Here is a 15,593-nt window from a genome sequence, read left to right on the forward strand (position 1 = left end):
CTTCTTCACCTCAGCCCCCTGTAACCTAACGCTTCTACCTTGATCCCTCTCGTTCAGACACATGTATTCTGTCTTACTACGACTGACCTTCATGCCTCTTCTTTCCAGAGCAAACCTCCACCTCTCTAGCTGTTCCTCTACCTGCTCTCTACTCTCACTGCAAATCACAATGTCATCCGCAAACATCATTGTCCAGGGTGATTCCTGTCTGACCTCATCTGTCAGCCTGTCCATCAGCATAGCAAACAAGAAGGGACTCAAAGCTGATCCTTGGTGTAGTCCCACCTCCACCTTGAACTCCTCTGTCTGACCTACAGCACATCTCACCACCGTCATACTTCTCTCATACTTAATAATAATAATAATAATAATAATAATAATAATAATGAGGATTTACTGCCCTCTAGTGGTCACACTGACTCACTACAACATCAATATGAACTGATCAGTCTTGATGTTTCCATGGTGACAGCTGCAAACAGGAAGATGAGGATTGGTGATAGTTTGAATATGTTGATGTGTCTGAGAATGAAACGAGCTGCAGTGACTCTGAACACATCTACTCTTCTTCTATTTCTTCTATTTAGATTTGCTTTTCTAAGAGATGGAAGGTGAAAGGTCAGATAACCTCCTCCTATCAGGGTGTACTGGTCACACTGAAGCACTCAACACACAACACAGACAGAAAAAAGCTTTAAATCCTATTTTATTATTTATATTATACAGATTTTATTTTGTGTGCAGAGTAAAACACAGTTTTCATTGTTGTGAAATAAGAAGCGACAGGTTCTGTTCTCTAACAGTCAACAATAGAAACATGAACTAACCAGGATTAGATGAACAACAATCACAGTTTTCTTAAATTGAGAAGTTGTAAAATGTTAAAATAAAGAAAACATTGCTTTGTTTTTTGTTGTTACTGGTTAATAATTGATAAATACCTGATTAAGACAAAGTTAGATAATTATTTATTGAATAAAATTAGACCTTAGAGTTTGACAACTATACTAATCGACTGTACATTTATTTATTCTGTTTCATTTGGTCTTTAACTGTTTCTGCAATTCAAAAAAATGTATAGTCTCAACAAAGACAACATTTCTCAGTACTACACTGAACTCAGAGACACTGAGGAACCAGGCCAGAGTCCAAACCCAGGATAAAGAGGTTCAGTGAATGTGGTGTTGAAGGTGTGGAGGTGGACCAGTTTGTCAGAGGAGACTCTGTAGAAGGACAGAGTCCTAGCAGGACAGTCCACATACACTGATACTCTGTCAGAGACAGAGGAGGAGGAGGGGTGGATGACTGTTTCTCTGCATTTATGATAAACAGAGTAACCGGCATTTGAGCAGGTCAGACTCCAGGAATGATCATTAATCCCAAACCAGCACTCTTTACCGTCTCCTCTCCGTCTGATTCCTCTGTAACTCACTGATATATAGATACTTCCGCTCCACTCGACCTCCCAGTAACAGCGACCAGTCAGACCAGTACTACACAGCAGCTGTGGACACTGGTCAAATCGGTCTGGATGATCAGGATATGACTGATCCTCCTCCACATGTGTCACCTTCCTGTTGTTGTCAGACAGTCGTAGTTTTCTGTTCACTGTGTTTGTGTCGATGGTGAGTTGACAGAAATCTGATGAGAGAACAAGACACAATCCAGCTGCAGTTATTAATCTATCATCAGTTTGATGAGGACTCATGACATCAGGGATTTGAAGGAGTGATGTGACAGTTTGAAGATGGTTGAATGTTGCTGCTTTGTTTTCATCAGTCTCATTAAAAACACACTTACACTTCCTCAGACCTGGTCTCAACCATCGGACTCCACCAGGCTCCATCCTGAAAGAAACAGAAACACCTTTATTTGTCATTTGTCACATTTTAAATGTTACAGATGAAATTTGTCCTCTGCATTTAACCCATCTGTTGACTGTTAGAGAACAGAACCTGTCGCTTCTTATTTCACAACAATGAAAACTGTGTTTTACTCTGCACACAAAATAAAATCTGTATAATATAAATAATAAAATAGGATTTAAAGCTTTTTTCTGTCTGTGTTGTGTGTTGAGTGCTTCAGTGTGACCAGTACACCCTGATAGGATGCAGTGATCTGACCTTTCAACTTCCATCTCCCTGGCACCTCACTGCAGCTACATACAGCGCCCGGGGAGCTAGCGTGGAGTGTCTTGCTCAAGGACACGCCTGACGGGGGGTTTAAACCCCGAACCTTCTGTATCTCAGGCCCAATGATCTACTCATTGAGCCACCAGCCGCCAAAAGTTTCCCCAACATATAGCACTTACTGCTTGTAGAGCTCAAGTCAGTGCTATTGTCAGAGCAGAAAGGAGGAGGGGGTCAGAGCAGCACACTCTCTTTCAGCATAAACACATGGACATTACACGGCTCTCATACACAAACTGACTTCTTCTTCTTCTCTTTCGGCTTTTCCCATCAGGGGTCGCCACAGCGAATCATCCTTCTCCACCTAACTCTATCATGAACATCTTCTACCCTAACATTAGCCAACCTCATGTCCTCTGTTAACACATCCATATATCTCCTCTTTGGTCGTCCTCTTGCCCTCCTGCCTGGCAGCTCCATCTCCAACATCCTTCTACCAATATACTCACTATCCCTCCTCTGAACATGTCCGAACCATCTCAGTCTGGCCTCTCTGACTTTGTCGCTAACACAGGCAACGTGAGCCGTCCCTCTGATGTACTCGTTCCTTATTCTGTCTAACCTGGTCACTCCTAAGGAGAACCTCAACATCTTCTCATACACAAACTGACAAAGCAGATAAATACATAGCTTCTTAAAGCCGTTCCTTGTGCCTTTACAGTTACAGATTGAACTTTATCAACCTTAATGATTTTTGTTCAAGGAGACATTATTCGTAAATAATTTATACGTTATTATTCTGAGAAAAAGAAAAATACTTCTTACATGTGTTGATTCATAAAACACTCAAATCCAACATGACTTATAATGACATGGGTTGAGTGAATAGTGTTGTCTCCGGCTGCAGCAGGTCTCTCCATACCTGAGAGTGTCCAGTCTCCAGTGTGGATCCTCCAGTACAGCAGACAGCTGCTTCACTCCTACGTCTCCTGGATGATTGTAGCTCAGGTCCAGCTCTCTAAGACGTGAGGGGTTTGAAAGCAGAGCTGAGGCCAGAGAAGCACAGCCTTCCTCTGTGATCAGACAGCCTGACAGTCTGAACACACACACACACACACACACACACACACACACACACACACACACACACACACACACACACACACACACTGTGTGAATCAGCAAGTGAAAACCAGATACTAAATGCTCAGCTAAACAACTTAACAAATCCTGACCTGAGAGTTTGCAGTTTACAGTACTGACTCCCCAGTCCATCAGACAGCAGCTTCACTCCTGAATGATGCAGGTTGTTATTACTTAGGTCCAGTTCTCTCAGACTAGAGGAATGGTCGTGAAGAACTGAGGACAGAACTTCACAACTTGACTCTGAGAGGTTACAGCTACTCAGTCTGGAACGAAGATATTGAACAAGAGAAGAACATTATATTAAAGTTTAATTACCACCTGTATTGTATCTAGAATTATAAACTGGCAGAACAAAATTGTTAAGCTTAGTGTTGTTAGGCCAATAAGAATGTTTAAAAATTTTTAGATAGTTTTTGATATTTTTACAATAATATAGGGCAGCACAGTGATGTAGTGACTAGTACCAGTCCTGGAAAAAGACCCAATCTAAAGTCCAACATAAATATCCTGTGTTTCTTTCCTACAGGAAACCAGAATTGTATGTATAATGCGTAATTTCCAATGTGACTTGTTCAACTGATAGTTAGAGATGGATCAGGTGACTCTGAACCATCTCTTAGTTCTGCTGATATAAGTTAGTCTCCTGGGGGAACTCTACTGATACACTGAGCTCCTCTCCTCTCTACTATCTCCTCTATCCATTCAGATGCCACCAGTGCATGTCATTAACTTTGTGTCTCCTGTAGTTGTGTTTCCTCCTCTCTGTCTCCCTCTCTCTGTTCTCCTCTGCAGGTATCTTCCTCGTTGGAGCTGTGTATTTCCAGAATCCATTTACTAGTTCTACCAACCTGTCCAGTGTTTTTGCTGCTTGTTGTTGTTTTTTGTTGCCTGCTGTTCTTTTCTTTCTTCTCATTCCACTCACCCCAACGGATCGAGGCAGATGGCCGCCCACCCTGAGGTTCTGCTGGAGGTTTCTTTCTAGACCCTCTACACAGTGACCATCCCCCACCCCAATATGAAACTGACCTTTTCAATACTAACTATTTAGTAGAAGTGCGTAAGTAAAAAAGGCTGAAGTGTAACTTGATCTGACCTAAGTGTTTCAAGTGAACAGTGTGGACTCCCCAGTCCAGCAGACAGCAGTCTCACTCCTGAATCCTGCAGGTTGTTGTTACTCAGGTCCAGTTCTCTCAGACTAAAGGACTGGGAGCTGAGAACTGAGGACAGAGCTTCACAGCTTCTCCCTGAGAGGTTACAGCCACTCAGTCTGGAGAGAAACCAGCAAAACAAAAGAAACCGATATAAAAATGTTCTGATTGAAGTAAAAGATAAACAGAACCTGGAAATGTTCTATGTTCACCTACAGAGCTTTGTTAGAGGCTTTGACCACCGGCAGCAGCTTCAGAAGAGCCTCCTCTGAAGCAGAGTATTTCTTCAGGTCAAACAAGTTCAGATCTTTTTCTGATGACAGTAAGATGAAGACCAGAGCTGACCACTGAGCAGGAGACAGTTGGTCTGTGGAGAGACTTCCTGATCTCAGGTACTGTTGGATCTCCTCCACTAGAGAACCATCATTCAGTTCATTCAAACAGTGAAACAGGTTGATGCTTTTCTCTGCAGACAGATTCTCTTTGATCTTCTTCTTTATGAACTGAACTGTTTCTTGACTGGTCTGTGATCCACTTCCTGTCTGGGCCACCAGACCTCGTAGGAGACTCTGATTGGTCTGCATTGAAAGGCCCAGGAGGAAGCGGAGGAACAAGTCCAGGTGTCCATTTGGATTCTTCAAGGCCTGTTTCACAGCACTCTGGTAAAAGCGTTTAAATGCAGATTTTGGATATCTTGTTTTAGACTTCCACAGTGTTGATTGTTGTTCTTCCAACAGATTGACTCCAGACTTGATGAAGGTCAGATGGACATGAAGAGCAGCCAGAAACTCCTGAACAATCACATGGACGAAGCAGAACACCTTGTCCTGGTACAGTCCTCTCTCCTCTTTAAAGATCTGTGTGAACACTCCTGAGTACACTGAGGCTGCTCTGATATGGATGCCACACTCTGTCAGGTCTGATTCATAGAAGATCAGGTTTCCTTTCTGCAGCTGCTCAAAAGCCAGTTTTCCCAGAGACCCGATCATCTTCCTGCTCTCTCGACTCCATTGTGAATCTGTCTCAGCTCCTCCATCATACTTGATGTTCTTCACTCTGGTCTGAACCACCAGAAAGTGGATGTACATCTCAGTCAGGGTCTTGGGCAGCTCTCCTCCCTCTCTGGTTTTCAACACATCCTCCAGAACTGTAGCAGTGATCCAGCAGTAGACTGGGACATGACACATGATGTGGAGGCTTCGTGATGTCTTGATGTGGGAGATGATTCTTCTGGCCTGCTCCTCATCTCTGAACCTCTTCCTGAAGTACTCCTCCTTCTGTGGGTCAGTGAACCCTCTGACCTCTGTCACCATGTCAATACACTCAGGAGGGATCTGATTGGCTGCTGCAGGTCGTGTGGTTATCCAGAGGCGAGCAGAAGGAAGCAGGTTCCCCCTGATCAGGTTTGTCAGCAGCACATCCACTGAGGTGGACTCTGTCACATCAGTCAGGACCTGATTGTTGTAGAAGTCCAGAGGAAGTCGACACTCATCCAGACCGTCCAAGATGAACACAACCTGGAACTCTTCAAACCTGCAGATTCCTGCTTCTTTGGTTTCAGTAAAGAAGTGATGAACAAGTTCCACCAAGCTGAACTTTTTCTCTTCCAGCACATTCAGCTCTCTGAAGGTCAATGGAAATGTGAACTGTATGTCCTGGTTGGCTTTGTCTTCAGCCCAGTCCAGAGTGAACTTCTGTGTTAAGACTGTTTTCCCAATGCCAGCCACTCCCTTTGTCATCACTGTTCTGATTGGTTCCTCTCTTCCAGGTGAGCCTTTAAAGATGTCTTCTTGTCTGATGGTTGTTTCTGGTCTGTCTGGTTTCCTGGATGCTGTTTCAATCTGTCTGACCTCATGTTCATCATTGACCTCTCCAGTCCCTCCCTCTGTGATGTAGAGCTCTGTGTAGATCTGGTTCAGAAGGGTTGGGTTTCCTCCTTTAGCGATCCCCTCAAACACACACTGGAACTTCTTCTTCAGATTAGATTTAAAACGCTGACAAACTGCAGCTGAAGTTCCTGAATGAAACCACAAAAACATGATCAATATAATTTCTAATGAGAACACAGTTTGACAGTTTCATGACCCTAAATGATTCACATTTCAACATATTAACACTCCACATCTTCAGCTCTCAGTAAATGTCTCATTTGTCCATGATGTTAAATGTTTAGAGAAATCCTCTTACTGCTCTGCAGACAGTCAGCCAGCTCCTCCTGCTTCATTCTCCTCAGGAAGTTCAGTGTGATCTTCACAAATGCCTCTCTGCTGCTCCTCCTCTGCTCTTCATCCTCACCATCCAACACCTCCTCCTCCTCCCTCTGACTCTCTAAGCATTCTGGGTAATCTGGACTCAGAACCTCCTGGATCTTCTTCAGCTCGTTCTTCACAAAAATGACAATGTTCTCCTCCAGCAGCTGGAACAGAAACTATATGAATGACACAATCCAACTGAACTCATGGAGCCAAACATCAGATCCATGTTGGACAGACTGACAATCCACTGGTCTAAAACGTGCAGCATGGAGATTATTATAAACACAACAGATGGAAAAGTAGAAGTTGGACATGTACAGACCAGAAATATGGAGTCCAGGTGTGTTGGATGCTGCTGGGCAGACTGACCACTGGGAACCTCTGAGCTCTCCTGGTCCACTCTGTGGAGGAATCATCAAGAATGAGCTCACAGTATGTCTGTCCACACAGAGACACACACAAGGTAAAGGTCCATGAAGAGAGATTTAATGTGAACAGTGAATTGGAGACTCTCTGTAGTGGAGAAGATTTAGTCACTTTGCTTTAGTCTCTGAACAACAGATATCTCTGCATCCCTCAGTGGACGAAATGCAGAAATGTTGGTAAAAGGCATCTAGAGACAAAGTCTGGTTGTATCAGACTCGTTATACTGGGCAGCTCCCAGTCTGAATATGTTTCACTGTGTGAACATGAGGCAAAGAGGGCGCTGTTCAGAGAATTAACTAAGAAATGCATGTCTGAAGATGATATTCTGCGACATACAGCAACGTATATCTAGACAGTATTACCAGCCTCTTAATAAAAACAGAGCTTGGGTCTAATCCAAGTACAGAACATCTACTTGCAAAATAACACAGATTGGATTTTTCTTAAATTCATATGTGCATAGGAAGTAGTAGGAAGCAGAAGAGTTCTGTTTTCCTCAGATTCTTCAATATTAGGAGTGAGACTGTAGATTGTGCAAAGTTTGTTAACTTGTTCAAGCGTTGTTTGCTGGATTGCTGCTGTGGAGAGTCAGGGCTTTTAACCTGATGAGGGAGTTCTGAAGAATGGAGTGACGTGTGTCCTTTTAGGCTGGAGATGTGGTCGGTAAAGTTCAGCTGGTCATCAATGATTATATGGAGGTTTCTGGCAGACTTGATGGGGACAATGACTTAAGGTCCTGTGTTGATGCTGATGTTGTGAGGTAGTGAATCTCTGAGTGAATCCGTAGCTTAAAGCAGACATCATGTAAGCTGGAAAGGAGATGGTGTTCCACTAATTTAGATGAATCTCACCTAGCCTGAAAAGACAGTTTATTAATATATATGTCCATCCATGCATGGCATGGCTGATTACTTTTTATAGGCACTTGCACAACTTTCTCTCATTCTCACTCCTCAGCATAGGTGCGTTGTTCACTGATCCAGTCAGTAATCCAGGAATGAGGATCTGAGGAATGGGTTGAATTGGAAGACAGGACAGAGACACCAGACAGGTTTCACAAGCTGTCAGTGGCTGTGTCTGTGTCAAAGGTGGAAGGACCTGTTGTGGGGGTAGGGGTGCAGAGAGCCGGGAAGAAAATCAATCAGGGCTGAGAGTTCTGAGATTCTGGTGAAAATTTACAAGTGGGATGAGACTATGTGAAGGTCTGGTGAGAAAGACTGTGAGCTGAATGAAGAAGTGATGGAGAGGTGTGACTGAGATGTTGTCTGTAGTACAGTTCCAGGTGCGGACCAGTCTCCCATCAAATGTATCAGCAGCCTGACGTTTGTCCAGGTGGATGTCCAAGAGATAGAAATGTTTGCCCCTGTCTTGCAGAGTAGAGTCCATCAAAGTGGACATGCTGCCAGTAGAGATAAATGGTCCAATGTCTTCCTACTTTAACAAGGTTGTTTCTATCATGTCTTAATTTATTTGTGCTGACAGGAAGTCTAAAACCAACAAAACATTAATGAATGATTCCTTTATCAACATATAAAGCTTGTATTTTATTTTTTATGAAAACAACTTACTTTGTGTCAGATAGATGTTGCTTAAAAGTTATGTAGAAGTCCTTTGACATGTGACTCTTGAAGGACACACAGCTGGGTTCAGGTGCAGGTCCAGAGGATTCGGGTTTCTGACGGGACCTGATCGAAATCAAACAATCAATTTTCATAAAATACAAATACTATGTTGTTGTTGTTGTTGTTCTTAATCAGTCCGATGGTCTCAGTCATCTGACCTCTCAACTCTGGTCTGACTCTCATGGTCCCCACACAGACTGGTTTTAGAGGGAGGGACCCCCTCCTCTCTGTCCTCACACTGATCCATGCTGCTGAATCCAGCTCAGCTGTGAAGAGGAAACACAAATCATTGATGTGCAGTAAAACTGAAATCCTCCTTTCCATCATTTCTCCTGGACAAAGATCAGCTGCTCCTCCACTGATTGGCTCTTCTTTCCTCTTTCATATCAGTGTCAGTTGAATGCAGTCAGACAGCAGTGGGAGGTGGAGGAAGCTGCCGTCAGCTGCTCTACTTCTACTATCAGTAAATTAAACTTCTCATTTCTGCCCATCAGCATCAAGCTCAGGGAGTATGAGGGTCCTGAGCATTGTCACAGCTGTTCCCAGGACCGTGCTCTTCTAGACATAGATATCAGACGTTGTTCTTGAAATCTGCTGGAATTACTCTCTAAGTTTCGGTTTAACAGCCACAGGGGCCACTGCTGCCTTTACCTTTCACATCCTTTATAGCCCTTCTCTCAGGTCGTCTTGGTTTTAGAAGAATTAAATACAGTCCAGCATCAACCAGAGTCAGTATCAATCTCCCAAAATACAGACTTCAGAGCTGCTCTCCCTCCTTAATTAACTAGGGGAAGACTCGCTGCTGCAGTTTGTTTAAGGAGGTGACACAACTTTTAGTTCCTGTTAGTGTTTTGTTTTAAATTAAATATTTTCTCTTTATTATTATTTTTATTGTCTCTTTGTATCAGCTACTGTCAACACACGAGTTGGTATATTTGTTATTTACTGTAACCACATTAACTTCTCACACATAATAATCAATTATTAGCTTTGTGTAGCTGTAAAATATAAATGTAAAAAATAAATAATATTGACTTTATTGAAAAATTCTTTATATTGAATTCTTTACGAAATTAATATAATTTGTTTTTCTGAATAACTGTAATGACATAATTATTGAAACAGTTCAATTAATTAATTCATATAATATGTCAGGTAAATGTAGAGAAGTAAAATATACAATATTTATAATAGAAGGATAAAGTTTAGATACTTTACTACTGTACATGCAGAAATTCTCAACTCTCAATGAGACTTCTGCACCTGTCAACAGGTATTTTTATCACGTTCTTCGTGCTCCAGTTCTCTCAGGTTTCAAGGGTACCTTCTCCAGATGCCATGTTTCAGCTCCTTCCACAGATGTTAAATGTGTTAGATCAGGACTCATAGGTCATGATCTTGTCAGAGGACCCATTACCTGCTACTGAGATTAAACTATCTGACACTGGGCAGCATGTTTTGCTCCAGATGCTTGGTAATCTTAAACAGTGACTGTAGTGTGATCTGACTCGGATGTACCTTCACCCTTGATTTCACCTCTAATCTCTATGGAAGTTATTCTGGGTTCTTTAGTTACCATTTGTATTTTCTGTTTCTTTAGTTTGCCATCAATTTTCCTCTTAGGGTCATGTCCAGGGAGGCTGGCTACAGTCATGTGGACTTAAACTTCTGAATAATATGTGCAGCTGTAGTCACAGGAAGATCAAACTGCTTGGAGATGGTTTTACAGCCTTTACCTTTAACATTGGTCTATCATTTTGATTTCTAATGTCCTGAGACAACTCTCTTCAGCTTTCTGTGGTTTATGTTCATTGTGGTAAACACCATGATACTAAACAGCACAGTGACCACTTTTCAACCTTTAGATACGCAGACTGACTGATTACAAGTATGAAGACACCTGTAAAGATAATTTCAGGACACTCTTTAGTTTAACATCATTTTTGTCCAAACCTGCTTCATTAGTTTGTTTGTTAAAAAAACTTAAAAACTATGTCTGAGTTTATTTTTAGTAAAGTTTTGTTTATTTTTACTTTTGTCGGTTTCAAGTTATTTCAGTGACCATTGCAAGTTTCTCTTTCTTTAACTGACGTGTACCAACTAATTTTTCCTTTTCTTTATTTTCTATAACAAGTGATTAATATAATTCAGATTTTAAATCCAATCAAATATTGACAGTTCACATTAAACAGAAACTAATTCCATGACCTTTTCGTGGAGTAAACAAAGTTTGTCACATTGATCCCGGAAACTGAAAGTAAACTTTAACCAGCTGCAGCTTTAGTGAAGCTCCTGTTGGTGAATTAATCGTCTCTTTGTTTCAGCTAATGGAAAAAAATCAATTGTCAGATTAATTAATATCAGCATCAACCCGACTTACTTTAAATCCAACAACATCGAGATTTGTCTCCAACCTTTGTGGTCAAATAAGAAGTGAACAACTACGACTAAATGTCTACAACAAGAAACAAAGACGAAAGTTCATAAAGAGAAAGAATCAAACAGAGCAAACTTACGCTTGATAGAAGAAGAAGAAGAGAAAAGACTGTTTAACAGCGGCTTGTTGTTTCTCTGTGGACTCAAGTCGAACCAGTCAGACAAACGAATAATCAAACATATGTGGATGATACAGAACACAAACTAAACACAGACACAGATCACGTCACACATACCAGATGTCTTCTGTTTGCTGTGTAAACAGTTAAAGAATCACCTCCAGAGCAGGTCACATGTTTTTTATATGATCACAGAAGAGTGGGTTTATTCTTAATAATATGGAATCAAAGTATGAACATTAAATATTCTCATCATGCAGAATAGAAGCTGACATTATAGTGCTTTAATGTTAATTTACTCTGTAACGGCAGCTCAGTGATTATTTACTTTCTATTTCAAATGTTTATCTGAAGACTAACTGAAATAAATGTAGAGCAGTAAATAATGAGAAATATTTTAAACAGAAACTACTTTATACTATCAGTATATTAACCTCAGGGGCCACTGCTGCCTTTACCTTTCACGTGTTTTCTAGCCCTTCTCTCAGGTCTTCTTGATATTTAGATGAATTAAATACAGTCCAGCATCAACCAGAGTCAGTATCAACCTCCTAAAAGAACAGACTTCAGACTTACTTAACTAGGTGCTGAGCTGTGGTTGCAGCTGTACTTTGTACTGTATTTACAGCAGTACAAAGTGTGGTAGCAGCTCTTACATAGACGTGCTCTCTTTCAATACCTTTTATAGATAATAAGCTGTAAGTAGACGCTGTGAACTTGTTGATAGTACCTTGTTAGCACCTGTGTGACTCCTGCTGTCTGTGGACTTTAAGTAAACTCACTGCTGCTGTTGATTAACGAGGTTCCACAACTTTTAGTTCCTGTTAGTGTTTATGTTTGTTTGGTGTTTTTCTCTTTGTTTCAGCTACTGTCAACACACGAGTTGGTATATTTGTTATTTACTGTAACCACACAAGTGTCACACTAAGTTCTCAAACATTAAGACTCATTGATTTAATCAATTATTAGCTTTGTGCGGCTGGAAGGTTCATTTTGATGCAGATGGTCTAATTTCCACTTGACACAGTCTCATATCATGTTGTGAGTTCACTTTTGTTGTTGGTGTTTAACACATAGTATTTAAAAACTATTATTAATACTAATATAATCAATAACAAATATGACAGCTGAAAGAGTATAACTGTGATACTTCTTGTCACTATAATCACTTTACATTTTTATACTGTGTATCTTATGTTGACCTTTCTAGGAGAAGATGGTCTTTAGCCTTTACCTTTAACAGCTTTAACAAACTGTGTGGTGAAAATAAGAAGTGAACAACTACGACAAACTTTCTACAGCACCTATTTGTCAGACACACGAATATTGGATTATATCTGGATGATACAGAACACAAACTAAACACAGACACAGATCATTTCACACATACCAGATGTCTTCTGTTTGCTGTGTAAACAGTTAAAGACAGAATCACCTTTCAGAGCAGGTCACATGGTTTTTTTATGATCATAGAAGAGTGGGTTTATTCTTAGTAATATGGAGTCCAGCTACTTTAGGATTTAAAGATAGAAAGGAACTTTGGGATTAAAATTTTCACAATGCAACCAATTAATAATAAATGTATTCATTTAGCACCTTTCAAATAGAGTTACCAAGGATATTACTGTAAAAACAAAACTGATCAAATGTTTCTGTGTAATAAAACTGTTGATTCTCTTTATCTTCATTTCTGTTTGTTTTCTTTGACAATGATTAATAGATTTTAATTTATGTGTGTTATTTTTAGGTGTTAAGTAATTTAGTACATCACACAAGTGCTGTATTTAAATTATTAAGTTTTTTGAAATTTGTTAACAAACAGCCTGTTTTCAGTTTTCATGGCTACAGACAAAGTAAAAATACAGAATTAAAACAAATGACACAATGATTTAACAACTGTGAATAAACAAATCTAAATCATTCAAGCTCACGTGCTGAGCATGATGAAGGTAGGATCTGAAGAAAGGCTCAGTGATCTTTACTGAGGTAAATGATGGTGGCAGCAAGATGAATTTAGATGTGTACAAAAACAAAAAACAAAAAACATACAAATGAAGGCTGCAATAAAAACAAATCAAGCAAATCAAAAGAAGAAACAGTTTGATTGATGCAAACGAGGGATTTGATTTTAACTGACATAGTTTAAGTTACGTTAAATGTGGTTGATCCACAGTAGGTTCTCTGTTTAACATGTTGATGTGTACATCAATATGAACTTTCACCTCACATCCACCTTTCGTTCTTAAAATGTTTTGTACAGCGTTCACAAATAAATTGTCTTTATCATTCCAGTACTGCCAAAGAGGTCTGTGATCATCCTGTTAATCTCTAACTGCTCTGTTCCACTTTCACAGAAACTTTTACTGGTAAAATCTTCACTGGGAGATTATTCACGTTGCTTATGAATGGAAACATCCTCTCAGTGAAACTGTGTTCGAAATTGAGTAAACATCTGTCTGTCTCCATGTCAAAGAACGATAGGTTTCCTTTGATCCAGTCCAGATTCACTCTGACCCTCTGGACCTTCTTCTTCAGTGGGATATAAATAGCTGTAGTTCTTGGTTGCCATGCTAAGTATTTACCTTCACAGAACCATATTCCACATAATCCGGGCTGTACGCGCCCCCTTCTGTGCACAGACTTCGCTAACACACCCACTGTCCACTCTTCACTGTCTCCAACCTCGACGTCCCAGCTGTGAGTCCCTGAGTTGAAGCCCTCAGAGCCCAGGACAGAGATGTAATACCTGTTTCTCTCTGGATTGTCAGGAAGCTGCTGTTTGTCTCCTTCTCTCACACTGGTCAGATCTTCAGACAGTCTGAGATATGGATGAGCCGTGTTTGGATCCAGAACCACAGGAGTGTAGGAGACCACGTCCCTCATCTTGGTCCAGATGTTGAAGCTCAGGTTTCCCAGGTGTTTGACCTGGTCTATCAGAGCTCCTGAGGGCAGCTGTGGATCCTCCAGCAGGGGGCGCTGCTGGACTCTTTCCACTGCAGCCTTGTAGTTGTTGAGGAATGAGACGTCTCCAGCTCTCAGCTCCTCCTCTGTGGCTCTGACGGTGTCTGAAAGAGCTGCTATGTCTCTGCTCAGAGCCTCCATCTTCTCCTTCATCCTCTGACTCTTGTGCTCCTCTTCCTCCCTCAGTGCAGCCATCCTGCCCTCCTCTTCCTCTTCTAGGAACTGGTGAAGCTTCTTAAACTGCTCCTTAATCTGCCTCTCTGTGTGTCGGGCCTGGACCTTGATGTGTTCAGCTGTTTGATCAAACTGCACTTTGACTGTCTGACACTGCTCCAGTTTGTCCTGTAAAGTCTTCAGGGATCTCTGCAGATTCCCTCTGTGATCCTGAGCTGCTTCATCGATGGGTCTGAATGTGTGGTTGGTGTGTTGTCTTGAATCTCTGCAGACGAGACAAACCGGCTGCTGATGGTCCAGACAGAAGAGTCTGAGTTTCTCAGAGTGCAGACTGCAGAGACTCTCTGAAGGTCTCTGATCTCTCTCCTGCACGAAGGCCTCACACAGGTTCTTCAATGCCAGGTTACGAGGTGGTTTTAACATCAAAGATCTTATTCTACAAACTGGACACTCTCGTGTTTGTTTCGCTTTCCACCACTTTTGCAGACAGTCAGTACAGAAGCTGTGGCTACATGATAAAAGTACAGGATCTCTGAAGACCTCATGACAGACTGGGCAGCAGAAGTCCTCCACTGATCTGGAAGCCATTTGGTTTGTGGGTAAAGCTGAAAACACAAAGTACACTGAGTCATGGCCCCACGTCTTCCTCTTTATCTCCACTTTCACTTTGAGTCATGTTTTTTGTTTAAGCTCACCTTCAGTGTGTGGAGGAGTGTCAGCAGGTTGAAGCAGCCGTGTTGGACTTTTCCACTTTTCTCTCCTGTAGATGGACTCGGATGTCGTTACACTTGTTCAGTCTGACAGTGAATCTGATCATTTGTTTTTCAGCCCGTTTCTCTCTTTAGTGACAAAGAGGAACAAACTGTTTCCTGGTTTGTTTCATGTGCGTCAGATGACGGATGAAACTTTATCACATTTCCTTTACTGAATGTTGTAAACTGAGTATGTTTGAGTCCACGGTTCAAATGTTTCCCTTCACCTCTGTGATCATAATGTGTTCTCATGTTATAGAGGGGATCATTACAACTATAATGCAGATTATAAAAAAAGTTGTTATGCAGAGATGCTGTCAGATAAGTGGTGCAGGAACTTGAAGCCCACAAAAGAGTCAATGTGTACTGTATTAAATTATTTTTACACTATTACTGTATTTATTCTGTACCTCTTAAAACTTTAT

General features: G+C 41.1%; 1 protein-coding gene across 5 annotated transcripts; it reads right to left on the reverse strand.

The window, feature by feature from the left end:
- Window positions 1-688: 688 nt before the first annotated feature.
- Window positions 689-15,554, reverse strand: LOC113154774 (NLR family CARD domain-containing protein 3-like). Of its 5 annotated transcripts, XM_033325986.1 has the most exons (11): window positions 8,885-8,980; window positions 8,694-8,789; window positions 8,017-8,043; window positions 7,001-7,079; window positions 6,614-6,839; window positions 4,640-6,440; window positions 4,369-4,542; window positions 3,365-3,538; window positions 3,052-3,225; window positions 1,801-1,847; window positions 689-1,641 (listed from the first exon to the last, which is right to left on the reverse strand). In XM_033325986.1, exons 1-11 carry the CDS (start codon window positions 8,971-8,973, stop codon window positions 1,109-1,111), a joined length of 3,420 nt encoding a protein of 1,139 aa, XP_033181877.1. In that variant the 5' UTR covers window positions 8,974-8,980; the 3' UTR covers window positions 689-1,108. The 5 variants fall into 5 exon arrangements, with proteins under 5 accessions (XP_033181877.1, XP_026204928.1, XP_033181878.1 ...); XM_026349143.1 differs by lacking the exon at window positions 8,017-8,043 and having other exon boundaries at window positions 6,611-6,839; window positions 8,673-8,789; XM_033325987.1 differs by lacking the exons at window positions 3,365-3,538; window positions 8,017-8,043 and adding an exon at window positions 8,154-8,177 and having other exon boundaries at window positions 6,611-6,839; window positions 7,001-7,077; window positions 8,689-8,779; window positions 8,893-8,973.
- Between the last annotated feature and the right edge of the window lie 39 nt (window positions 15,555-15,593).

This window comes from Anabas testudineus, chromosome 5 (assembly GCF_900324465.2).
Source record: "Anabas testudineus chromosome 5, fAnaTes1.2, whole genome shotgun sequence".
Classification (NCBI taxonomy): Eukaryota; Metazoa; Chordata; class Actinopteri; order Anabantiformes; family Anabantidae; genus Anabas; species Anabas testudineus.

Coding starts and splice junctions, on each gene's coding strand:
- LOC113154774 (XM_033325986.1), bottom strand. CDS start 8,973: ATGGATCAGTGTGAGGACAGAGAGGAGGGGGTCCCTCCCTCTAAAACC. Junction 4,543..4,639: donor AAAGCCTCTAACAAAGCTCT/GTAGGTGAACAT, acceptor GTTTCTCTCCAG/ACTGAGTGGCTGTAACCTCT. Junction 1,848..3,051: donor TGGAGACTGGACACTCTCAG/GTATGGAGAGAC, acceptor TGTTTCTTTCAG/GATGGAGCCTGGTGGAGTCC.